Source organism: Molothrus ater, chromosome 9 (genome assembly GCF_012460135.2).
Source record: "Molothrus ater isolate BHLD 08-10-18 breed brown headed cowbird chromosome 9, BPBGC_Mater_1.1, whole genome shotgun sequence".
In the NCBI taxonomy this organism is placed as follows: Eukaryota; Metazoa; Chordata; class Aves; order Passeriformes; family Icteridae; genus Molothrus; species Molothrus ater.
The window spans coordinates 30686085-30707517 of NC_050486.2; the positions used below are offsets into that span (position 1 = coordinate 30686085).

Consider the following 21433-nt stretch of genomic DNA (forward strand, 5'->3'; position numbering starts at 1 on the left):
GTTTGTTGCCGAGTTGTGAGACACGCCTCAGCTGAGTGTCAGCCCAGTGCCAGGGCCAGCAGCGTGTGACAGCAGTGTCACAGCGTGGGGACAGCCCTGAGGCACTGCACAGGAGCCCTCCCAGCCCGGGGGCTCCAGCAGCCCGCTGGAAATGCTCAGCTGAGCCTTTTCTTGTCGTGTTGGGAAGGAGGGAACACACAGAGCCAGCCTGGCTGGCAGACAGAGCAGGGAAGCACAGAACAAACCTTCCAACAGCTGCCCAAGTGCCCCCACCAATGAGGGGCTGGAAGCAGCCCCAGGCACCCTCCCATCCTGCAGAGCCTGGAGTGGCTGTGCCCACTCTGCTGCCCCTTTGGGAGCACAGACCCCAGCCCGTCCCAGCCCAGCTCACCCCGACCAGGTGTGTCCCCCTGACCCCTCTGCTGCAGCTGCAGCCCTGCCCAAACCCTGCAGAGCCCCTCAGCTCCCTGCCCCTCTCACCCCCAGCACTCCCCTGCCTCACAAAAGCACCTCTGGCACCCAGACACAGCTCCCAGTTCTGCTGCTCTTGGGGGTTTGGGGGTTTCTTTTTGGGCTTGGCGGGCAGGGTGTCCCCCACCAAGTGAAAATCAAATGTGGGACAGGGCCTCTTGTCCGTGCCACCCGGTGGCTCTCCCTGGTGTGAATGCAAACATTCAACGCTTCACTGAATATTCTGGTTCTCGTGTTTAATCAAGCTGCTGCTCGTTCTATCCTGTTGCTGGAAGGATCAGGTTCCAAATGTCAGGAATCACTGGAATGCAGGGTTTGATCCAGCCACAGCATAGAACCCTCTCCCAGTTTTACACACATGCGTGGGGTTATCCACAGCCTCATTTCTTCCTTCATAAAACTGCACTGACACAAGACTTCCTGCAGCACCACTGTTTCTAGTGAATGGATTCTGAAATAGAGCACTTTAAAGCTGCAATACAAGAGAGATGGGGGTATCAGGACTGATAAGCTCATTTGAGGTGAGTCTGTACCCTTTCCTTACAGCAGAATGGGTTCGTTCATGTTATTCCAGGTTTTAAAAAATGCCACATTTCTGAAAACAGCAACTGCTTGGCACACGGCTGTGAATCATAAGAGAAATAATACAGCCTGTCACTGACCACATGCAGAGTGACCCAGGATGTTTTATTGCCATCTGTTGGAGTGAACATCTCTGCTCTCTCAGCAGGGACAGCAGAGGCACTGCACCTCCTGGCTGTGCACTGGCCTGGGACTGAGCCCAGCGAGCTCCGAGCCCTCCTTGCTGGAAAAAAGGGGATTTTGGGACTGCTGAGTATTCCCAGGGCCCAGCTGGGGCTGCTCACTGCCAGCACCTGCTGTGAGCAGGAAAAGTGGGGAACTGGGAAATTCCAGCCACCTGCTGGAGCTCAAACACAGAGCCTGGCAGCGATGATCACAGTGAAAGTGGTGCTGCCCCACCCAAGGCCAGGCTGGACGGGGCTTGGAGCAGCCTGGGATAGTGGAGGTGTCCCTGGGATAGTGGAGGTGTCCCTGTCTCTGTCTCTGTCCCTGTCCCTGTCCCTGGCAGGGGTGGGATGGGATGGGCTCTGAGGTCCCTCCCAGCCCAACCCAAGCCAGCCCAGCCCAGGATTCTGTGATAAGGATTTTGCTATTCCTGCTGTCAGTAGTTGTTGGTGAGCAGGTCAGGAGCTCTTGGGGACACCAGGGGATGTGGTGCCCAAGGGCTGCTGGCCACGGCCACGCCAGTGAGTGACACAGGTGGCAGCTCTGTGTGAGCTGTGAGCAGCACTTCACACCAGCGCCGTGCAGGGCTGTGAAGGATGGAGCACCATGGCACAGGATTTCTGGGCTGATCCTTCAGGGTCCCCTGCACGGGATGCTGTGGGGCTGGAGGGCCAGCCCTGGCCAGGGGAGCAGGTCCCCAAGCCCTGCCTGCCCAGGTGGCTCTCCAAGCACAGCCACGTGCCCCCAGCAGGAGCGGCCCCGCTGCTGCCACACGGATATGTGGAGATAGAAAATTGACACTCCAGGGATTTGCAGGTGTCTCATGGTTCAAAGCATCCTTTATCATTGCTAAATCAGCCAAACCAGTACAAAATTGAGTGCAAGAAAAATACCAATTCGCGTCGGCTTTGCCAGCAATACAAAAGGGACGGTCCTGACATTTACAGCCAGGTGGGAATTTGGCTTTGGGGGAACATTCCCACATTCAAAAGGTGCCACAAAATCGTTGGAGCTCTGTTTTCTAATGGGAAATGTTGTTTTTACAGAGGTCACCTACTGCTCAGTGGTGGTGGAGGGAGGGACAGGAAGGAGCTGGTGCTGCCCATGAGCTGAGCCCTGCCCCTGGAGCAGCTCCTGCAGGGGGAGAGGAGCCTTTCCTGGGAGCCCGGGCTCCTCTGGCCTCACCCAGACACCTCCTGTGCTCCAAAGGATGCTCCAGCATTTCCCAGAACACATTCCAGACCGGTTGGAGAGGAAGAGGAAAGTCGTGTTTCATGAAGGCACAACCATGCTGAACTGGCAGGAAGGAGGGAAGAGAACAAAAGCGGTACTGCACAACGCAGTTATAGTACAAGGCTCATTCTTGAAACCTGAATATCATGCTAGAAGAAAATCTAGATATGTGTAATATTTTGAAGAAATATTTTGAAGGCAATATTATTCGATTTTTTTTTTTTAACTCAAAAAAGAACAAATGTTTTTTGTGTAAGTTTGGATAGAATGCTAGTTGAGGAGGGAACCGAATGTTTGTATTGCAGCCTTAAAGAAGCACATTTTTACTGCAATATCCTTTTTTTGTAAACTACAGTCTGCGAGTCAGCAGACCATGACTGAATGCTTCTGAAAACTTGTCGATTACAAACATGAAATCACAATTAATATCCTCTAAAAGTAATTTCAGAGTTCTCACGTCTTAAAAAAGGACAATGTGTACTGCTCCACAAGGTAATGCAGCTAATCAAAAAAAAAGGAGTCGAATTAAAGTATTTACATAATGAGCAATTCTACAGAAGGCGATCATCCCCATGTAAGCACTGATTATATCCCACGCCGCTTTTAACAAACTCTACCAGATTGGATCCAGTCATCAGCACTTTCAGAGAATCCTTAAAAGCCTTTTATGGGTCTTTACATTTAGTGCAGAAGGATGTTCTTCAGGTAGAATATGCTGCTGAGGGAGGAGAGCGTCAGCACCAGGGACCAGCAGGAGAAGAGCACCTCGGCGTGCCCGGTGATGCCGTACTGGGCCGTGCTGGGAGCTGCAAGGCAAGCACAGGGGTCAGTGGCAGTTCCCTCTCTCGGCCCCCCACACTGCATCCCTCTCCACGGGTGAGGAGTTTTTCCCTCTCAGGGCAGCAGCAGGATTGCTCTGGGCGGCACAGAGAAGGCTGCCCAGCTCTGCTGCCACCCTGCCCGGGGAACGGCCCCGCTTGCTCCAGCAGCTGGAATTGTTTTTAAGGCGAGCACTTAGAAACGGGAGTGCTTCGTTTTTAACCAGCTGGATAATCGATCCATTTTGAGGTTACTGAGCCTGAAGATCTGCAGTGCAATCAATGAGAGGGGACTGGATGAAGCCCTCGTGGGAAACAGCTCATTGTCTGCCCAACTCCAGAAGCCAGAGTTTGACAATGGTGCTCAGCTAAAGACATTAATACTAATTTTGAAGAAATTGTATTTATTTGTTTACCACAAAGCCTTTCTCGAATTCCTGGGCAAATGCACACAAAGTGCAAAGAGAAAGAAATCAGTGCTGAGGAGCAAGGGAGGAGCTGGTCCCTGGGACTGGCAGTGTCCCAGCTGTGCCTCAGGGATGGACCTGGCAGAAACCCTGTCCTTGACAGGACAAGAGGAACGGCCTTGAACTGAGTGAGAGCTGATTTAGATGGGACCCTGGGCAGGAATTGTTCCTGGCAGGGTGGGCAGGCCCTGGAATAGAATTCCCAGAGCAGCTGGGGCTGCCCCTGGAGCCCTGGCAGTGCCCAAGGCCAGGCTGGACACTGGGGCTGGAGCACCTGGGACAGTGGGAGGTGTCCCTGCCATGGCAGGGCTGGCACTGGGGGGCTTTGAAGTCCTTCCCAACCCAAACCATGCCAGGATCCTGTGAAACCCATGGCTTTGCTCTTGGAAAGCCTCAGGCAGGAGGAGGGAGCACAAGGAGCTGCTCCCTCACCCTGCACCAAATCCTGTTTGCTTTCCCAGGATGCAGCCTCCCAGTCCCCAGCCTTGCTCAGCCCAAATCTTGGATCAAATCCCAACCACCAGCGTCCCTTTGGTTTCTGTACAGACCCCTGCAGCTCCCCTTGCAGTGTGTGACATTTTACTTGGCGCAGAGAATGTGACACAACCCCAAATCCTCTGCTTTCCCCCCATGCAGAAAGGCTCAGGTAATAAACCCAAAACAAAACAAGATTAAACTCGGTTTTGAAGCTTAGTTTAGTGACTGATGACTGTGACTAACTGCAGGCCAGGGCACTTCCTCTCCTCTCATTACAAAAGGACTTTCTCTGCTAAGTCAGGATGACAAATCAACCTTTAATTTATTATGAGGGCCGGGTGGGGAAGCTGAAGCATAACACAGGTGCTATTTCATTTTATGGTATGAAGAGAGTTTCCCCAACTTAAGGATAATTTGAACTACAGTAGCTATAAAAGCCAGCGGAAAATTATGTAAATCTGATTTCCTGCATATGAACCAGCTCTGTCTTCCCAGGGCTTATTAAATCATACCTGGATTGTTTCTGCACAAAGGCAAGAGGGGAGTTAATGGGGGGAAAATGCACTGACTTGGGAGATAATAGAAAAGTTTCTGTTCCCAAAGCTGCCTAAGCAGAAGAATTGGATGGAAAAGAAACCTGAAGGAGAAGCAAACCTGGAGAAGCTTAATTATCAATTATGATGTCAGACGAGGCCTACTGGATGGCACATAGTTTAAAATATTGGGCTAGACTCTTAAAAATCCTTAAAAATTAATAATCTCCTGCAGACTTCTTTTTCTCCCCCTCAGAATTTTGATTATTTTTCTTGTGGCTCCCTGAATTCATTGCTGGCCAAGCAAAATGCTGTTGCTGGGTATTAATAAAATTTCATAGCTTTGTGCTGATGTATAAACTCTAGAAATAAACACACCTTTAAAATTTAAAGACTCTTAGCATGGTCTGCTCAGTCCTTGATCTACTCTGAGCAATTATTTTGGTAAGGACTGAGCAATCCTTGCTTTCCTGTGCAAGGCCATGCAAGGTCACTTTGTTCTTTTTTCAAAGCACTTTTGGATGGTTCTCTGTGTCGGACTAAGCCCTCAGTTTAGGGGAAAATGAAAAGGTTGAGATGTTTGAGAGCAGCATAAACCAGCTGCCTTTTTTTCCCCCACTGAAATATTACCATGCCATTGTTTCACACACACACACACACACACGAGCTCCCAGTCTTAATATTTATGCAGGGAGGTAATGGTGGAGGAATGTGTGATTAGGCTTTAAATAAATCTGGAATGATCAGAGTCTGTGATTACACCTGCAGCCCTGCTGGGCATTTCCATAAGCCCCATCCCCAGCGTGACACAGAGCTGATTTCAGAGGGTCTGGGTGCCCCGAGGGAAGGAGAGCTGTGTCCAGGGAGGGTCAGGATGGGCTGCAGGAGTTTCTCCAGGGCAGGGCTGCCCAGCCCTGGCACAGCTGCCCAGGCAGGTTTGGGTTCCTGTGAAAAATGCATGTGTTTTGTGATTGGCTTTTTGCAAATATTGAAATGAATGTTATAGGTGTTGTGTTAGAAAGTCATGCTGTATTAATTCTCTTAAGTAGAGAAAGAGAATTTATTGCTCCATTATCAGAAGAAATGAACTTCTTCCCGCCTCGAAGGCAATGTCAGGATTCGGAGGAAGAAGCTGACACTGCCCAGACAGAATCCTGTGTTTGAATGGAATTCATGCATCATGGATGAGGTGTATGAATATGCAACAGGTGATTGCTTTTAAGGGTTAATCCTCTGTTAACGTGGGGCCTTTTTCGGCTTGTGCTGCCCACAAAAGGTACCCAGACATCTGTAACTCTTTGTTCTTATTGTCTCCTATTGTCCTAATCCAAATTGCCCAAATTATTATTATTACTCTAATTGTATTACTATTTTTATAACCATTTTATTACCATTAAACTTTTACAATTTTACAGACAAGTGATTGGCGTTTTTCACGGTTGCCCTTCCCCAGGGGCATCTCAAAGTGCATGTGACACTTGGGGACGTGGCTCAGGGGTGGCCCTGCCAGCGCTGGCCATGGTCGGACTCCCTGGTCTGGGAGGGCTTTTCCAACCTAAACAATTCCATGACTTTATGATCTGGTGCTGCAAATTCAGAGCCCGTGGGGGTGACACCTTGATATGCCTGAAAAGAAAGTGAGTTTCCATCCAGGAACAGATTAAAACGAGCTCCACGAGCAGCCTGATGTCTGAAATACCAAATGACCCAGGATTTACAGGACACAATGGGTTTAAAATGTCAGCTGCAGCCACTGAGGGGCAATAATTTACTTTTGTGCTGCTGTGTAAGTCAAATTTTGCTCAGAGCCAGAGTGGCTGCATCCCTCAAAGGGAAAGGGAAAGGGAAAGGGGACACACACAGAGCATCACCAGGGCTGGGAAGGGACCCACAGAGGCTGGGGGTGGAAACTGAGGTCAGAGGGGACCTTCAATGTCCCCTCAGGGCGGGGAGAAATCCCTGCCTGGCCATGGCACCACGCCAGTGCCAGGCACACCTGGCGTGCCCACGTGCCTTTGTGAGCTCTCCTTTCTTCCAATTTAGGGATTATTGGACCTAATCCTAATGTTTTACACCAGCCAGCACTTGTGGAAATATTTAAGACACCCTTAGCACAGATAGGATTATATTCAGACATCTCTCCTGGTGCTGAATAAAAAGGAACAAAGTAATATTATATCAGTATCTCTAATTAATACAAGAGATTAGGAGAAGTGCTATGCTGGAACACACAAACCAGCATTTCCTAGCACCAAGGGCTGCATTAACCAGAAATAATTATAAGCTTTAATGCTGATGCTGTGTAGACAAAAGCACAGACCCCTTTAGGTTGTCTGAATAAGCAAGACTAATTCTGTTAAATGGATTATGCAGGGAGATGTTAATAAGCATTGCATTTAACCATATTCAGGTTAATAATTTACTAAAGGAAAGCCTTAATAAATTGGATTTTTTGGTGCAACCTTTAAAACATACAGAGAGGGAAGGAATAAACTAACTCAAGGTCAGAGCAGTAAGGCAAAAAAGAAGGATGAAAAAGGCTAGGCTGTCAAATAAGGTTCTTTTAGAAGAAAAGATGGGGAGATAATGGGCCTCAGAAGGCTGGGGCGAGGCCTGGGGATAACATCTCTTCATTTTGTTCCACTTGAAGCTGCTGGAGGATTTATGGCTCTGGAGGAGGAGGTGGACAGTCTATAAAGGCTCTGTTAGGGAGCAGCAGCGGTGATGGGCACAGGGTGCCTGCAGAGCTCTGGAACCAGCCCCTCTGGCAGCAGAGAAACCTCCTTGGAGGCCAGGGCAAAGCTTGGCCTTGGGAGAGCCAAGCCTTGTCTGAAAATGGATCAGGGATTTGTTCCGACTCATCCCAATGCAATCATGCTGAGGCTGAGTGCCCAGGCAGGAGCTGCACGGGACGGCAGAGGCAGGAGTGCAGGTGAATGGATCCCTCTGAAGTGATGCCAGCTGCAGGCTGGAGCTAAACAGAGCCCTGGCCACGGTGGCAGCACCTGGAGAAGGCTGGGAATTCCAGAAATGTGGAAATGCCTTGGGAACAGGCATGTGGGCATGGAGGTTCTCTCCAGCCTGGTGTTCCTCTGTCCTGGCCTGCTTCAAAACACCCCTCCTGTGCTGGGGTCAGCTTCAAAACACCCCTCCTGTGCTGGGGTCAGCTTCAAAACACCCCTCCTGTGCTGGGGTCAGCTTCAAAACACCCCTCCTCTGCTGGGGTCAGCTCTGGGCACCCCCAGCCCTGGCTCAGTTCTGGGTCAGTTCTGGGTCAGCTCTGGGGCAGTGCTGGGTCAATTCTGGGCCCCTCAAGACAGGAAAGACACTGAGGGGCTGGAGCATATCCAGGGCAGGGAATGGAGCTGGGCAGGGGCTGCAGAATCCCTGAGGGAGCCGGGCAGGGGCTGCAGAATCCCTGAGGGAGCTGGGCAGGGGCTGCAGAATCCCTGAGGGAGCTGGGCAGGGGCTGCAGAATCCCTGAGGGAGCTGGGCAGGGGCTGCAGAATCCCTGAGGGAGCTGGGCAGGGGCTGCAGAATCCCTGAGGGAGCTGGGCAGGGGCTGCAGAATCCCTGAGGGAGCTGGGCAGGGGCTGCAGAATCCCTGAGGGAGCCGGGCAGGGGCTGCAGAATCCCTGAGGGAGCCGGGCAGGGGCTGCAGAATCCCTGAGGGAGCTGGGCAGGGGCTCAGCCTGGAGCAAAGGAGGCTCAGGGGGCCCTTGTGGCTCTGCACAGCTCCTGCCAGGAGGGCACAGCCGGGGGGAACAGGGACAGGAGCAGAGGGAACGGCCCCAGGGTGGGCCAGGGCAGGTTTGGGTGGGATTTTAGGGAGAATTCCTTCCTGGAAGGGCTGCCCAGCCTGGCACAGCTGCCCAGGGCAGGGCTGGAAGCTGCAGGGATGAGGATTCGGCAGGAATGTCCTGTGAGCCTCCCTCTCCCACAGCATCCTCCCCGCCCAGGGCACAGATTGGGCTCAGCCCATCCCTGGGTGGTGGGGCTGCAGTCAGATCTTGCTTTGTGCATTATCTGTCAAGCAGAGCTCAGCGCTGCTCAGACAAATCTCTCAGAAAATCCTTGAGGAAGGACACGGAATACTGCAGGAGCTGTCCAAGAGCTGACTCTGCCCATGGATAAGCCAGGGCTGGGCAGGATAAAGCTGGGAAGTGCCAGGTGCTTAACTGAGGGGCTTTATCATCCTCTGGGATGGGAGTGTTGGCAGAAAGATCCAGGAAATGAGCCCCAGAAGAGTGATGGGGTTGATAAGAGAGGGGTGTTATCAGGCCCTGTCCATCAGCATTCACACAGGGCTGCTGGCAGGGCAGGAGCTGGGAGATGAAATGCTGATTTGTCCTTATTTCAAATTTAAATGAATAAAAAAGCATTTTGTGAGTCTTAAAATGGGAAAACAGGGACTAAAATACGATTACTAGAAGTGCAGAAGCAAAAATCAGCTGTTTGTTGTGCTGAACTCTGAAAGCTTAGTAATTTAAACACTTGAGACATGCCGCCAGCAATGTCCTAAAGTGAAATATTATCCCAGCCTGTGTTTGTGTAGGCACAGAAAATGAGACAGAGGCATTTCTTGTTCCAGTCATGAAGAGCCCACTTGGGATGTGCCCTGTGTCCAATGCAAAACCGATCCTGGTGCTGATTTGGACTGAGGTAAAATGTAAAATATTACATTTGCAGGTTGGAAAAAACACCCCAGCAAGGAACACACGGTAACCACGGCCAGCAGCTGTGCAACCCTGAACTGTGGGGCTCTGTGCCTGGACCTGGGGCTCCCTGGCTGGGGGATCCCTGCCCAGGGGGGCAGAGGGAGACCCACGCTCCCCGCCTGCCCTCCGCGGCAGCCAGAGTCACCTTTCCCCAGCCAACAACTCGCGCTAAATAACTCATGCTAAACAGCACAGGCTCGTTTCACGCTGCTAAAAATACACCCAGCCCTGGAGATTTCAAAGTCAGATGGCTTCTGCTGGTGGGGGTGGTGTGGCTCAAAGCAGAGCAGTCCCACCAGGGCTGCCAGCCCTGGCTCACTGGGCACGGAGGGACAGCGGGGCTGGCATGGGGGGACACAGGGGGCTGAGGGTCCCAAATCGGCCTCTGGAACAGAGCATTTCCCAAAGCCACTCTCTGGAGCAAAGCATTTCCCAGGCCAGCAACTGCTCAAGAGCTCTGAGTGGTTCCTCACCCAAAATCCCTGCAGTTCCTGGTCCCTCTGTGGGTCCTGCTGTGGGTCCTGCTCAGTCATGGAGAGGAGAAGGATCCAAGGAGAGCTCAGAGCCCCTGGCAGGGCCTGGAGGGGCTCCAGGAGAGCTGCAGAGGGACTGGGGACAAGGACGGAGGGACAGGACCCAGGGAATGGCTCCCAGTGCCAGAGGGCAGGGATGGATGGGACATTGGGAACTGGGAATTGTTCCCTGGCAGGGTGGGGAGGGACTGGGATGGAATTCCCAGAGCAGCTGGGGCTGCCCCTGGATCCCTGGCAGTGCCCAAGGCCAGGCTGGACACTGGGGCTGGAGCACCTGGGACAGTGGGAGGTTTACTCTGCAGGTGTTTATTCTGCAGGTGTTTATCCTGCAGGGGTTTATTTTGCAGGTGTTTATTTTGCAGGTGTTTACTCTGCAGGTGTTTATCCTGCAGGTGTTTATTCTGCAGGTGTTTATTCTGCAGGTGTCTATTCTGCAGGTGTTTATTCTGCAGGTGTTTATTCTGCAGGGGTTTATCCTGCAGGTGTTTATTCTGCAGGTGTCTATTCTGCAGGGGTTTATTTTGCAGGTGTTTACTCTGCAGGTGTTTATTTTGCAGGTGTCTATTCTGCAGGTGTTTACTCTGCAGGGGTTTATTCTGCAGGGGTTTATTCTGCAGGTGTTTACTCTGCAGGTGTTTATTCTGCAGGTGTTTATTCTGCAGGTGTTTACTTTGCAGGGGTTTATTCTGCAGGGGTTTATTCTGCAGGGGTTTATCCTGCAGGTGTTTATTCTGCAGGTGTTTACTCTGCAGGTGTTTATTCTGCAGGTGTCTATTCTGCAGGTGTTTACTCTGCAGGGGTTTATTCTGCAGGGGTTTATCCTGCAGGGGTGGCACTGGGTGATCCCTACAGCCCCTCCCACCCCAAAGCATTGCAGGATCCTGTGGATGTGCCCAGGTGTCCCAGGGTCAGGGCAGTGGTGACAGTGACAGCACAGGACAAGCTTTGGTGAAACACCCCCCGTTTTCAGCCTTCACACTCTGCTCAGGGGTGTTTCAGTGGAGTTTCATGCAGACAGAGACAAAGCTGGTGGTATCAAAGAGAAGCTCCTTCCCTGAAATAGTGCAGGGAACAGAGTCCCTGTGGTGCCTGCCTGGGATGAATGAAGCACGGAGAGCTGAGCAGGATGAAATAGCACAGCCCTGATGGACTCCCACTCTGCTGCAAGGAACACTTCACAGCCCCCAGAAGCATTTATGGGGGAAATTACTGTGAGGGAACAGAAAGAAATTTGGCTTTATATATCATCCTTGATACTGGAGCCGTGTCCCATTTCTTTGTGTGGCTGAGGAGTGCAGTGGTGTTGGGGAAATGGAACATCCCTGGGGAGCTCTGGAGTGACAGATGTGTGAAAAATGCCTATTTCATGATTGGCTTTTTGCAAATATTCAAATGAACGTTAAATGTGTTGTGTTAGAAAGCAATGCTGTATTAATTCTCTTAAGTAGTGTGTTAAGTATAGTTTTGGGTTATAAAAAAATGTTCAAATAGAAACTGTGCTGTCTAGGATACTTTTTTTAAAGAGAGGACTCGCAGTGAGAGAGCAGCCACAGAACACCTGAATCCTTCAGAGAAAGAGAATTTATTGCCCCATTATCAGAAGAAATGAACTTCTTCCACCTTGAAGGCAATGTTAGGATTCAGAGGAAGAAGCTGACACTGCCCAGCCAGAATCCTGTGTTTGAATGGAATTTATGCATCATGGATGGGGTGTATGAACATGCAACAGGCTGTTGCTTTTAAGGGTTAATCCTCTGTTAACGTGGGGCCTTTTTCGGGTCCTTTTTCGGGCTCGTGCTGCCCAGAAAGAGGCACCCGGATTGTCCATAACTCTTTGTCTCTATTGTCTCATATTGTCCTAGTCCAAATTGTCCAAATTATTATTACTCTAATTGTATTACTATCTTTATAACCATTTTATTACCATTAAACTTTTAAAATTTTACAAACAAGTGATTGGGGTTTCTCACAGATGGGAACAGCCCTGAGGAGGAGCTGGCTTGGACAGAATCCACCCCAGCCCTGGGCTGGACCCGTGCTGAAGGGGATCCCCACCTCACCCCCTTCAAGCAGCAAAGGAGAGGGCAGAAATCAGCCAAGGGAGCAGGGGCTCTGTGGCTCTGGGCACCAGGAGCACACCCACCACTCACAGTCCCAAATCCTGGCCCCTGGGCCTTCCTGCGCTGCCCAAACACTCCTGGGGCAGGGTTGGGAGTGTGCCCATTCCCTGGGAGCCCGGGCAGTGCCAGCACCCTCTGGGGTGAACCTTTCCTTTTCCCTAATGGCTGAGATGCTGAGTGAGGCTCGCCCTGTCCCTCCCTTTAAGCATCCTGCAGATTTACTGCTCTTGGCACACCCAGGGCGAAGCAAACCACACATCCAGCTTGGATTTCTGAGTCTAAACCCTGCTGGCTTGGAGTCTAAACCCTCCTTCCTCTGGAGGAAGTGGAATAGCAGCAGCTGTAGAGGGGAGCAGCCACTGGAAGGGAGCAGGCCAGTCCTGTGTTATTCCAGGGCTCTGTGCACCCTCTGGTCACAGCTGGCTTGGGATGGGGCGTGCTCAAGGCTGGGACTCCATCTTCCCCAACATCTGCCCTGATTTTGGGTTCATCTGCAGCAAACCCAGCCTTGTTTAGCCTGAAGTTAAATGGAAACCAAGCCTGACTCTGCGTCCTGCCTGGGAATCCAAAACTAAACAGGAGAACAGCTCAGGATCCTCCTCTGGACGGGGCACACACAGCTTTGGTTGAGAGGACATTGAGAATAAACCATGAAAGTGCCAGAGAAAGCACTGGGCTGAGGAAGCTGCTCATCCCCAGCCCTATTCCCATTCCCATCCCCATTCCCTTTCCTATTCCCATCCCCATTCCCTTTCCTATTCCCATTCCCTTTCCTATTCCCATTCCCATTCCCATTCCCATCCCCATCCCCATTCCCATTCCCATTCCCATCCCCATTCCCTTTCCTATTCCCATTCCCTTTCCTATTCCCATTCCCATTCCCATTCCCATTCCCATCCCCATCCCCATCCCCATTCCCTTTCCTATTCCCATTCCCTTTCTCATCCCCATTCCCATTCCCATTCCCATTCCCATTCCCATTCCCATTCCCTTTCTTATTCCCATTCCCATCCCCATCCCTATTCCCATTCCCATTCCCGTTCCCATCCCCATCCCCATTCCCATCCCCGTCCCCACTCCCGTTCCCATTCTCCCATCCCTGTGTCCCAGCCCAGGAGGTCTGGAAGGTTCCTCAGGGAAGGAGGAGCAGGAAGAGCCAAGCACTGAGGCTCTCCACCAGGGATAGTCCCACGCCCAGGGATGGGGCAGCTCTGGAGCCACCTGCCAGGGATCCAGCTGGATAAACTGCTGGGTAATTTAACCCACGTGGGGTGAGCAGCACAGGAAGGAGGGAAAACCTGGACTGCTGGGGAGCTCAGGTTCCTCAGGCATCATTCTGGCAGCCTACAATAACTGCTTCCCTGACAATGTGGCTCTCATTTGTAAGTGTCACGCTGGAGACAAGGAAAAGCGTTTTAATGTGACAGAAAAATTTGACTTGGGAGCTAATTACTTTAATTTGAGAGAATTTTTGGCTCATCTGCATGCTTGACAATTATTTACAACTTACATTGGTAATTAGAGGTTGGGCCTTGTGCTGAAATACTGCAAATGGCTTTGGAGACATTTGCTGATCCTCCTAACTTTGAGAGGAAATGAATTTATTAGTAGTTAATATGTAAAATATTTGTACTTCTGACCTTTTGTTAAACATTCTTCCTATATTTTAAATGATTGGTTGTCAGAGCCATTTTTCTCCAAGTGACGTGTGACATTGTAAATAAGCTCTTGAATTAAGCAGCACATTAAATCTCCGTGTTCAGTGGCAATCTCTGATAGTTCTCATATATCAGGAAGACTTTGTTGGTTCTGCTGTGTTGAGGCAATGTCATACAGCAGCGTGAATGATAATTTTTTACCCTGAGCTTTCCAGTTTCTGCACGGTTTCCACATCATTCTTGTGCTCTTGACAAAGGATGTGGAGCTAAGCAGGTTGGAACATGATTTCTCTCCCTTTTTGGGTGTATGAGGAAGGAAGTTTTTGGCTGGAAGGGCTGGTAGCCTTTCAGCAAATCTTCCACTGAGATACCTGGCAGATGATTTCTAAGATGTGGCGTTTATTCAGATTTCTGTTGATTTTCTTAAGCATTTCTGGTGGGTTTCTCTTGGTCACATTTCTGCACAGTGCATGTATTCCTCTCTTTTTACAGGAATATTAAAAACCCCATAACCCATGGAAATTTATCCCCAAACTGTGCCCATATGGCCAAAGGATTAATCATCAGTAGTGTTTTGATTAGAAGAAGGTGCTGGGTGAAATAAACAACCAAGTCCAACTGTTTGCTGGTTGCAGAGGTTACAGTGGCTCCTTGCATCCTAACAGCCTCAGGGGAGCTCAGGGTGGGCACCAGTGTCACAGACATCTTCTATGGAAAATCCTTTCCTTAGGAATTTCCCTCCTGAGGAGCTGAGAGGCCTCAGGAACAAAATGCAAACAATGGTTATCTGCTGCTGTGGAATGCAACAGGTGGGTCTGGGATTGGGCTCATGTGGTTGTTTCTAATTAATGGCCAATCACAGCCCAGCTGGCTCGGACACAGAGCCCAGGCCACAAACCTTTGTTATCATTCTTTCCTATTCTATTCTTAGCCAGCTTTCTGGTGAAATCCTTTCTTCTACTCTTTTAGTATAGTTTTAATGTAATATATATGATAAAATAATAAATCAGCCTTCTGAACCATGGAGTCAGATCCTCGTCTCCTCGCTCATCCCCCTGTGAGCACGGTCACACACCAGCAGGAATTTCCCCATGGAAAGGGGCTCAGGCACTGGAACTGCCCAGGGAGGGCTGGAGTGCCCACCCTGGAGGTACCCAGGGAGTCCCTGGAGGTGGTGTTAGTGTTCAGAAACACATAATCACATAAGTGATTATATGCAGGTGCTTTTATGAAGAGCTCTGGGTGTCAGGAGCACTCAACTCAAATCTGACTCCCACCATACATTCGAGATGATCGTGTTTTTATACTCTATCGTTATATAACTTCCATGCTAATTACTAAACTTATATTGTTCTATTGTATACACAGATTTCAGTCAAGCGTGGCTTCTCATGGTTCCCCCTTAAATTTCTAACATAGTTACTCATGATTCTTCTTATGATTATACAATAATTATATTTAGTTACTAAACAATCATCACATCTAACAATTATGCCATTTATCATACTGCTTACGCAGGTGCAGTGATCTGAGAAAACACAAAGCCCAACATTTTCAAAGTCTATCTTTCACATTTTCCAGGGCTCCACTATCAGTGGCACTCAGAGCTCTGGGCTGGGCACAGGGTGGGGATGGAACTTCCCCGTGGAAAAGGGGTCAGGGATTGGCACTGCCCAGGGAGGGCTGGGGTGCCCATCCCTGGAGGTGGCACCTGGAGGTGGCACTCAGAGCCCTGGGTGGGGACAGGGTGGGGATGGCTCAGGAGCTGGACTCTGGGGGGCTTTTCCAACCCCCTGGATTTGGGATGGAGGGGCTGAGAGCTGTGCCAGCTCCCAGGGCTGCCCTGTCCTTGGCAAGAGGCACAAACTGAGGGGCACGGGGAGAGTGCCCTCCACACAGGGATCCACCTGGACTCCCCCAGAGGCATCTGCGTGTGCCCAGCAGCAGGGAGGGCACAGCAGGCTGCCCTGGCAGTTCCCCGAGCAGCAGCCAGGCAGAGGCCGCCCCTCCTGGGCTGCAGCGAGCCCCTCGTGAGGGATGATTGCAATTTCCACGGGGCTGTGTGTGCAGGGAACAGACATCACTCACAGCAGCCTGAGCTATTGGCTCTCCAGAGCCAGCAGCGTTTGTCTGCAGCCCTCGACGTGACATTAACTATTCATGGGGCCCCACAGTGTTCCAACACTGCCCCAGCAAAATTATTGCTACTTTGCAACTTGATTGAGATCTTCCCCGAGCCAGGCTGGGCTGCAGCCAGCACTGGGCTCTCCTCATGGCAGGAATGCCCAGAGTGCCCAGGTGCTCGGGAATGCTCAGGTGCTCAGGAATGCCAGAGTGCCAAGGTGCTCAGGAATGGCAGTGCCCAGGTGCTCAGGGATGCCCAGAGTGCCCAGGTGCTCAGGGATGGCAGTGCCCAGGTGCTCAGGGATGGCAGTGCCCAGGTACTCAGGGATGGCAGAGTATCCAGGTGCTCAGGGATGGCAGTGCCCAGGTACTCAGGGATGCCCAGAGTGCCCAGGTGCTCAGGGATGGCAGTGCCCAGGTACTCAGGAATGCCAGAATGCCCAGGTGCTCAGGGATGGCAGTGCCCAGGTGCTCAGGAATGCCAGAATGCCCAGGTGCTCAGGGATGCCCAGAGTGCCCAGGTGCTCAGGAATGCCAGAGTGCCCAGGTGCTCAGGGATGGCAGTGCCCAGGTGCTCAGGGATGCCAGAATGCCCAGATGCTCAAGGCTGGGAGCCATCATTCCCTGCCTCCTCCTCCCAGCTGACCCTCCAGAGCTGTGGGGCACACGGGGTTCAGTTCCTGCCCCTTTGAATGCAGTGATTTAGTGATTTGTCACTCTGAACACAGCCTCTGCCACCCTCAGCTGTGGCTCCCTGTTAGGGATCCATCTCCCAGCACTGACCCCGCTGAGGGATCCTTTTGTTAGAATGGGCAGCCCTGGCACAGGTGCCCAGAGCAGCTGGGGCTGCCCTGGATCCCTGGAATGTCCCAGGCCAGGCTGGACACTGGGGCTGGACACTGGGACAGTGGGAGGTGTCCCTGCCATGGCCAGTGGGGCTCTGGGTGGGATTTATTTAAGGTCCCTCCCAACCCAGGCCAGTCTGTGATTCTGTTGTTCCATTTGCCTCCAATCCCTGCTCCCTGGGATGAGTTATTTGGGATTGCAGCAGGAGCTGATTTGCCATTGGGAGGACTCTGAGCTCTTGCAGCTGCCTGTGGGGGAGAGGCAATGATCCCCCTGCTCCCAGAGCCGTTTGGGGTTGGGGTTTCTGCAGGGGGTCCCTTTCCAGAGCCCCTCACCCTTCCTGCCTGTGCTGCTCTGCAGCTTTTCCTGCTGCTGGAGGATTTTGCATCAGGAAGCTTTTCATGCCCCAGCCTTCCCCACTCGCTTTTCAGCTTAATCCTGAGGATTTTGGAGACATTATGGCTCAGCTTTGCATATGTTATTACACAGAAGAGAGGAAAAAAACCCCAACAGCTGAGATTTTTCAAAGCTGGCTGGGAGCTTTAGGCGTGCAGGTTCTGCTAAGAGCCATGCCTTTGAAAATCTCTGTCAATTAGTGCAGTACCTTGGTGCTTTTGGGACAGAGATGGATGCCTTCAAACTGGCTCTGATAGCCTTGGAGACACGTGCAGGAAGACACACTGCCTCAAACCCAATCTTTCTTTCCTAGTTTGTACCACGTATAACCCCTAAGCACTAAAATCCTTCAGGTTTGGCCAGCACCTGCCTGGGAATTGGACAGTGATAGCATTGAGCAGGGTGGGATTCCACCTCTGTCAAACACTTCTGCTCCTCCTGCTGGCAGCTGGGCTGGCCCTGTGGGTCCCTCCCAGCTCAGGATATTCTGCGATTCTGGGGAAATTGGGCTCTGACTGGGGCTGTGCAGCGTGGGAGGGAAGGGCAGAGCAGGTTTGGGATCCTTACAGGCAGGCACTGCTCGTTCCTGCAGGGTCTCTCTGAGCAGAGCTCTCTGCTCTGGGTTATTCACATCTCTCCCTGTTTTCCCTCTGGAAAATCCACACCCTGTTTGCTCCTGCTGAGCTTCCCAAAGCCAGCTGATCTCTGAGCTGCCTGGCTTTGCAGAGAGCTCCCTCTGGGTGGCTCTGAGCAGGGAGGCTGAGCTGGGGACAGCCACTGCAGAGCCACCAGGGACAGAGGAAGGGAGAGTGACAATGCTCACTGCACAGGCAGGCAGCATCTGGGGCAGGATGGGCCGAGGAGCACAGAGCTGAGCCCTGGGCCTGCACCTGAGGGGCACAAGAGGGGCCAAGGTCAATCATGGCAGCCCTGAGTGTGCAGTGGCAGGCGCTGCTGGCTGACCCAGAGCCACACAGAGCCACCCAGTGCTACCCAGTACTACCCAGTGCCACCCAGTGCCACCCAGTGCCACCCAGAGCCACCCAGAGCCACCCAGAGCCACCCAGTGCTACCCAGAGCCACTCAGAGCCACCCAGAGCCACCCAGTGCCACCCAGAGCCACCCAGAGCCACCCAGAGCCACCCAGTGCCACCCAGTACCACCCAGTGCCACCCAGTGCTACCCAGAGCCACCCAGAGCCACCCAGTGCCACCCAGTGCTACCCAGAGCCACCCAGAGCCACCCAGTGCCACCCAGAGCCACCCAGTGCTACCCAGTGCCACCCAGTACCACCCAGTGCCACCCAGAGCCATCCAGTGCCACCCAGTACCACCCAGTGCCACCCAGAGCCACCCAGTGCTACCCAGAGCCACTCAGAGCCACCCAGAGCCACCCAGTGCCACCCAGAGCCACCCAGAGCCACCCAGTGCCACCCCAGGACCTGGCCCAGTGTGGAGCAGGCTGCCACGACCCCCTGAGCTCAGCTCCACTGCCTCATGCCAGCAGCTCTTTCTCGTGGAGCTGTCTGACTCAGCAGCTGGAAACGGGAAAATGTTTTTGCACAGCTTCCATCTTAATGAAAAGCATCTTTAAAATTTTAATCAGATGGCTCCACACTGTTCTGTGGATTCAGAGGCTCGGTTAAAATCTGGGCTTCCTGAGCACCATGAACAGGAGCAGGTGCCAGTGATAAAAGAGTGTTTATTTAATTGTTCAGAGCTGCTGCTTGAACCTGTTCCCACCCTGCTCTGGAAGGACACAGGCCTGGCTCAGCCACAATACAAATCCCACAGATGCTGCTGCTGCTTTCTTTAACCCAGAGAGCCTCCTGGAAGAGCCCACACTCAGCCTTTCAGGGTTGCCTGGTGACACATTAAGGGCACATCTGGAAAGTTTAAAGGAGGACAAAGCCCAGCTTAAAATCCACCTCAGCAGGCTGGGCTTTGCAATTGTTTGTAGAGAGGGGAAGGAAAAGATGCAGCTTTGAAACACTGGGTTCAGAGTGAGGAAATGGCTGATCCCGTGTCATCCTGGGATGTTGTTTTCCATCCTGGCTGGAAATATTGTTGGCAACTCCATCAAAATGTCCATGTTGCACAGATACTCTAAATGCAGCTGGCACGGAACTGAAATTTCCATTTGGTGAGAAATTCAGACAGGGAAAAGACAAAAAAAGAAGAAGTGTTGCCTGGAATGAGATGGGGAGCCTGGAAGGAAGCCAACCTATTTTTTTTCCCACTCAAAACTCAACAGGCCTTTATTTGAATTTCTTTAAAACTGACATATTCATGGAGTTTTCAAACAGGCTTTTTCTGACAAGTCCCCTAATCCCCCAAGCCTTCCGTCCCTCAACAACCCAAGTTTGTCAGATCCTTCCCTGCCAGCTGTAGCTGGAGGCTCCTCCGAGTTCCACACGGAGCTGGGCCCTCCCTGAGGTTCTGGATCCACAGCTCCATGTACATTTTAAATCCCTGCACATGGGCACCCATCTCATCGAGATGGATGTATGCATATTTATTCCTGTACAATTCCCGTAGTCAGCCAGTTCTGGCTGATCAAACCTTCACTTAAAACATATCCTTCTGTGATAAATAAAAACACGGACTGCTCTCTTCCTGCTGCTGAATCACATGCTGGAATCTCCTGCTTGTCTTCTCTCAGGCGGAGCTGGGGCTTGTCTCAGCCTCGGGGAAGGTGTAAAAAGGTTGTGTAAAGAACAGGGGAACAGCTGCAGCTGGGCCAGGGGGGTTTGGGGTGGATTTTGGGACAGGCTCATCCCCAGAGGGTGCTGGCACTGCCCAGATCCCCAGGGAATGGGCACAGCCCCGAGGCTGCCAGAGCAGCTCCAGGAGGGTTTGGACAGCCAGGGATGCTTAGGGTGGGATTTGGGGGGGTCTGTGCAGGGACAGGGGCTGGATCCATGACCCTTGGGTCCCTCCAGCTCAGGATATTCCCTGATTCTGTGAATATCCGTGTTTAAACCCCAGTAACTGCAGGAAATTAGAGCTGTACCGGGAAGAGCCCTCCCCGTGTTCCCCAGGCTCCCACACAGGAGTTCCTACACACACCTGACAAAAGCAGGAATTGATCTGGACCCTGACCCACGGCCGGCACCAAGGACACTGATCCCTCCCTCAGAGATGGGAGGAACCTCCTGGTTCACCCGCAGCCCTGGGAACACACGGGTGGGAGAAAGCAGCAGCAGGAGGCTGAGCATCTCCCCAGCCTCCACATCCCCCTCACAGCCTCCAGGAGCCGTTTCACACCTGGCCCTGCTCTGCCTCCCTGGCATCTCTCACAAGCACTCCTTGGCTGAGATGTGAAACTCCAGCCAACTGATCGATGTGTGATATTGTAAAATATTCAGGATTCTCACGGCAGCTTCTTCTCCTAAGTGGGCTTCTCATATTAGTGGGAAAACTCATTAATATTGAAATCCCCGCTGACAGAAGGCTTGTAGGCAATACAGTATCAGGAAAAAAACATTCTTGTATTTTACATGCCGGCTTAGAGAGTGGGAATCAATGGACTAAAAACGACCTAGTTCTAGTCCTATTTTTCAGCTGATAGAAAGCAGCTCTCTTGATATTAAATAATGCATCTCTTCAGCAAGCAGTGAATAATATGATTTAGTGTGTTCAAACATTCTGCTGGAATGATGATGCAGGCTCTGAGCACGCTGAATGTCACTGAGCACAGCCTGAGACACTCGTTCAGCTTAAACAGGAATGTTTACCTAATTCCACACATTGGCTGGGAGGATGTGCCTTCCCGGGAAGATTTACAAGCACAGAGTTCACCTGTTTGAAGCAGCAGGTGACTGCAGCACTGGAAGGCAGCTATTTCCCCCAGGATATAATTCCCAGTGTGGCTGGGCCATGGGTTCCCGCAGAAACCCAGAATTAACGGTGCAGGTGCGCGGAGCTGGCTGCATGCAGACATTCCAGCTTTTCCTGGAGCCGTGCTGGAATTTCACACCTGCCTGGGCTCTGGGATGCAGCAGCACTGCCCACGATGTGCCCTGAGCACAGAGCTGTCAGCTGACTAACAAGGAGGTTTAATACATTGATATTTTGGAGACATTCACCCGGTTGATGCCAAACTACTCACGGCAAGGCCTGGTAGCCCTGTATCTGTCCTGTGTCTGTTACTGGGACAGAAGGACCCCTGGTGTTGTGGGACTGGGTGCTGAGGGTGATTCTCATCAGCTGATGGAGATGGGATCCCAGGCGGGGGATTTGGGGGGCAACAAAGCAGCCACCAAGCACCAAAAGCTCTAAGAACAAACACAC

General features: G+C 51.8%; 1 protein-coding gene across 3 annotated transcripts in view; it reads right to left on the minus strand.

The window, feature by feature from the left end:
* Positions 1-686: 686 nt before the first annotated feature.
* NEGR1 (neuronal growth regulator 1) overlaps positions 687-21433 on the minus strand; it is a 183553-nt gene continuing 162806 nt past the window's right edge. For all 3 annotated transcript variants that reach the window (XM_036387956.2, XM_036387957.2, XM_036387955.2), the window contains one exon: positions 687-3257. In XM_036387956.2, coding sequence (XP_036243849.1) covers positions 3133-3257 — 125 coding nt within the window. In that variant the 3' untranslated portion in view covers positions 687-3132. The remainder of the gene's footprint in view (positions 3258-21433) is intronic.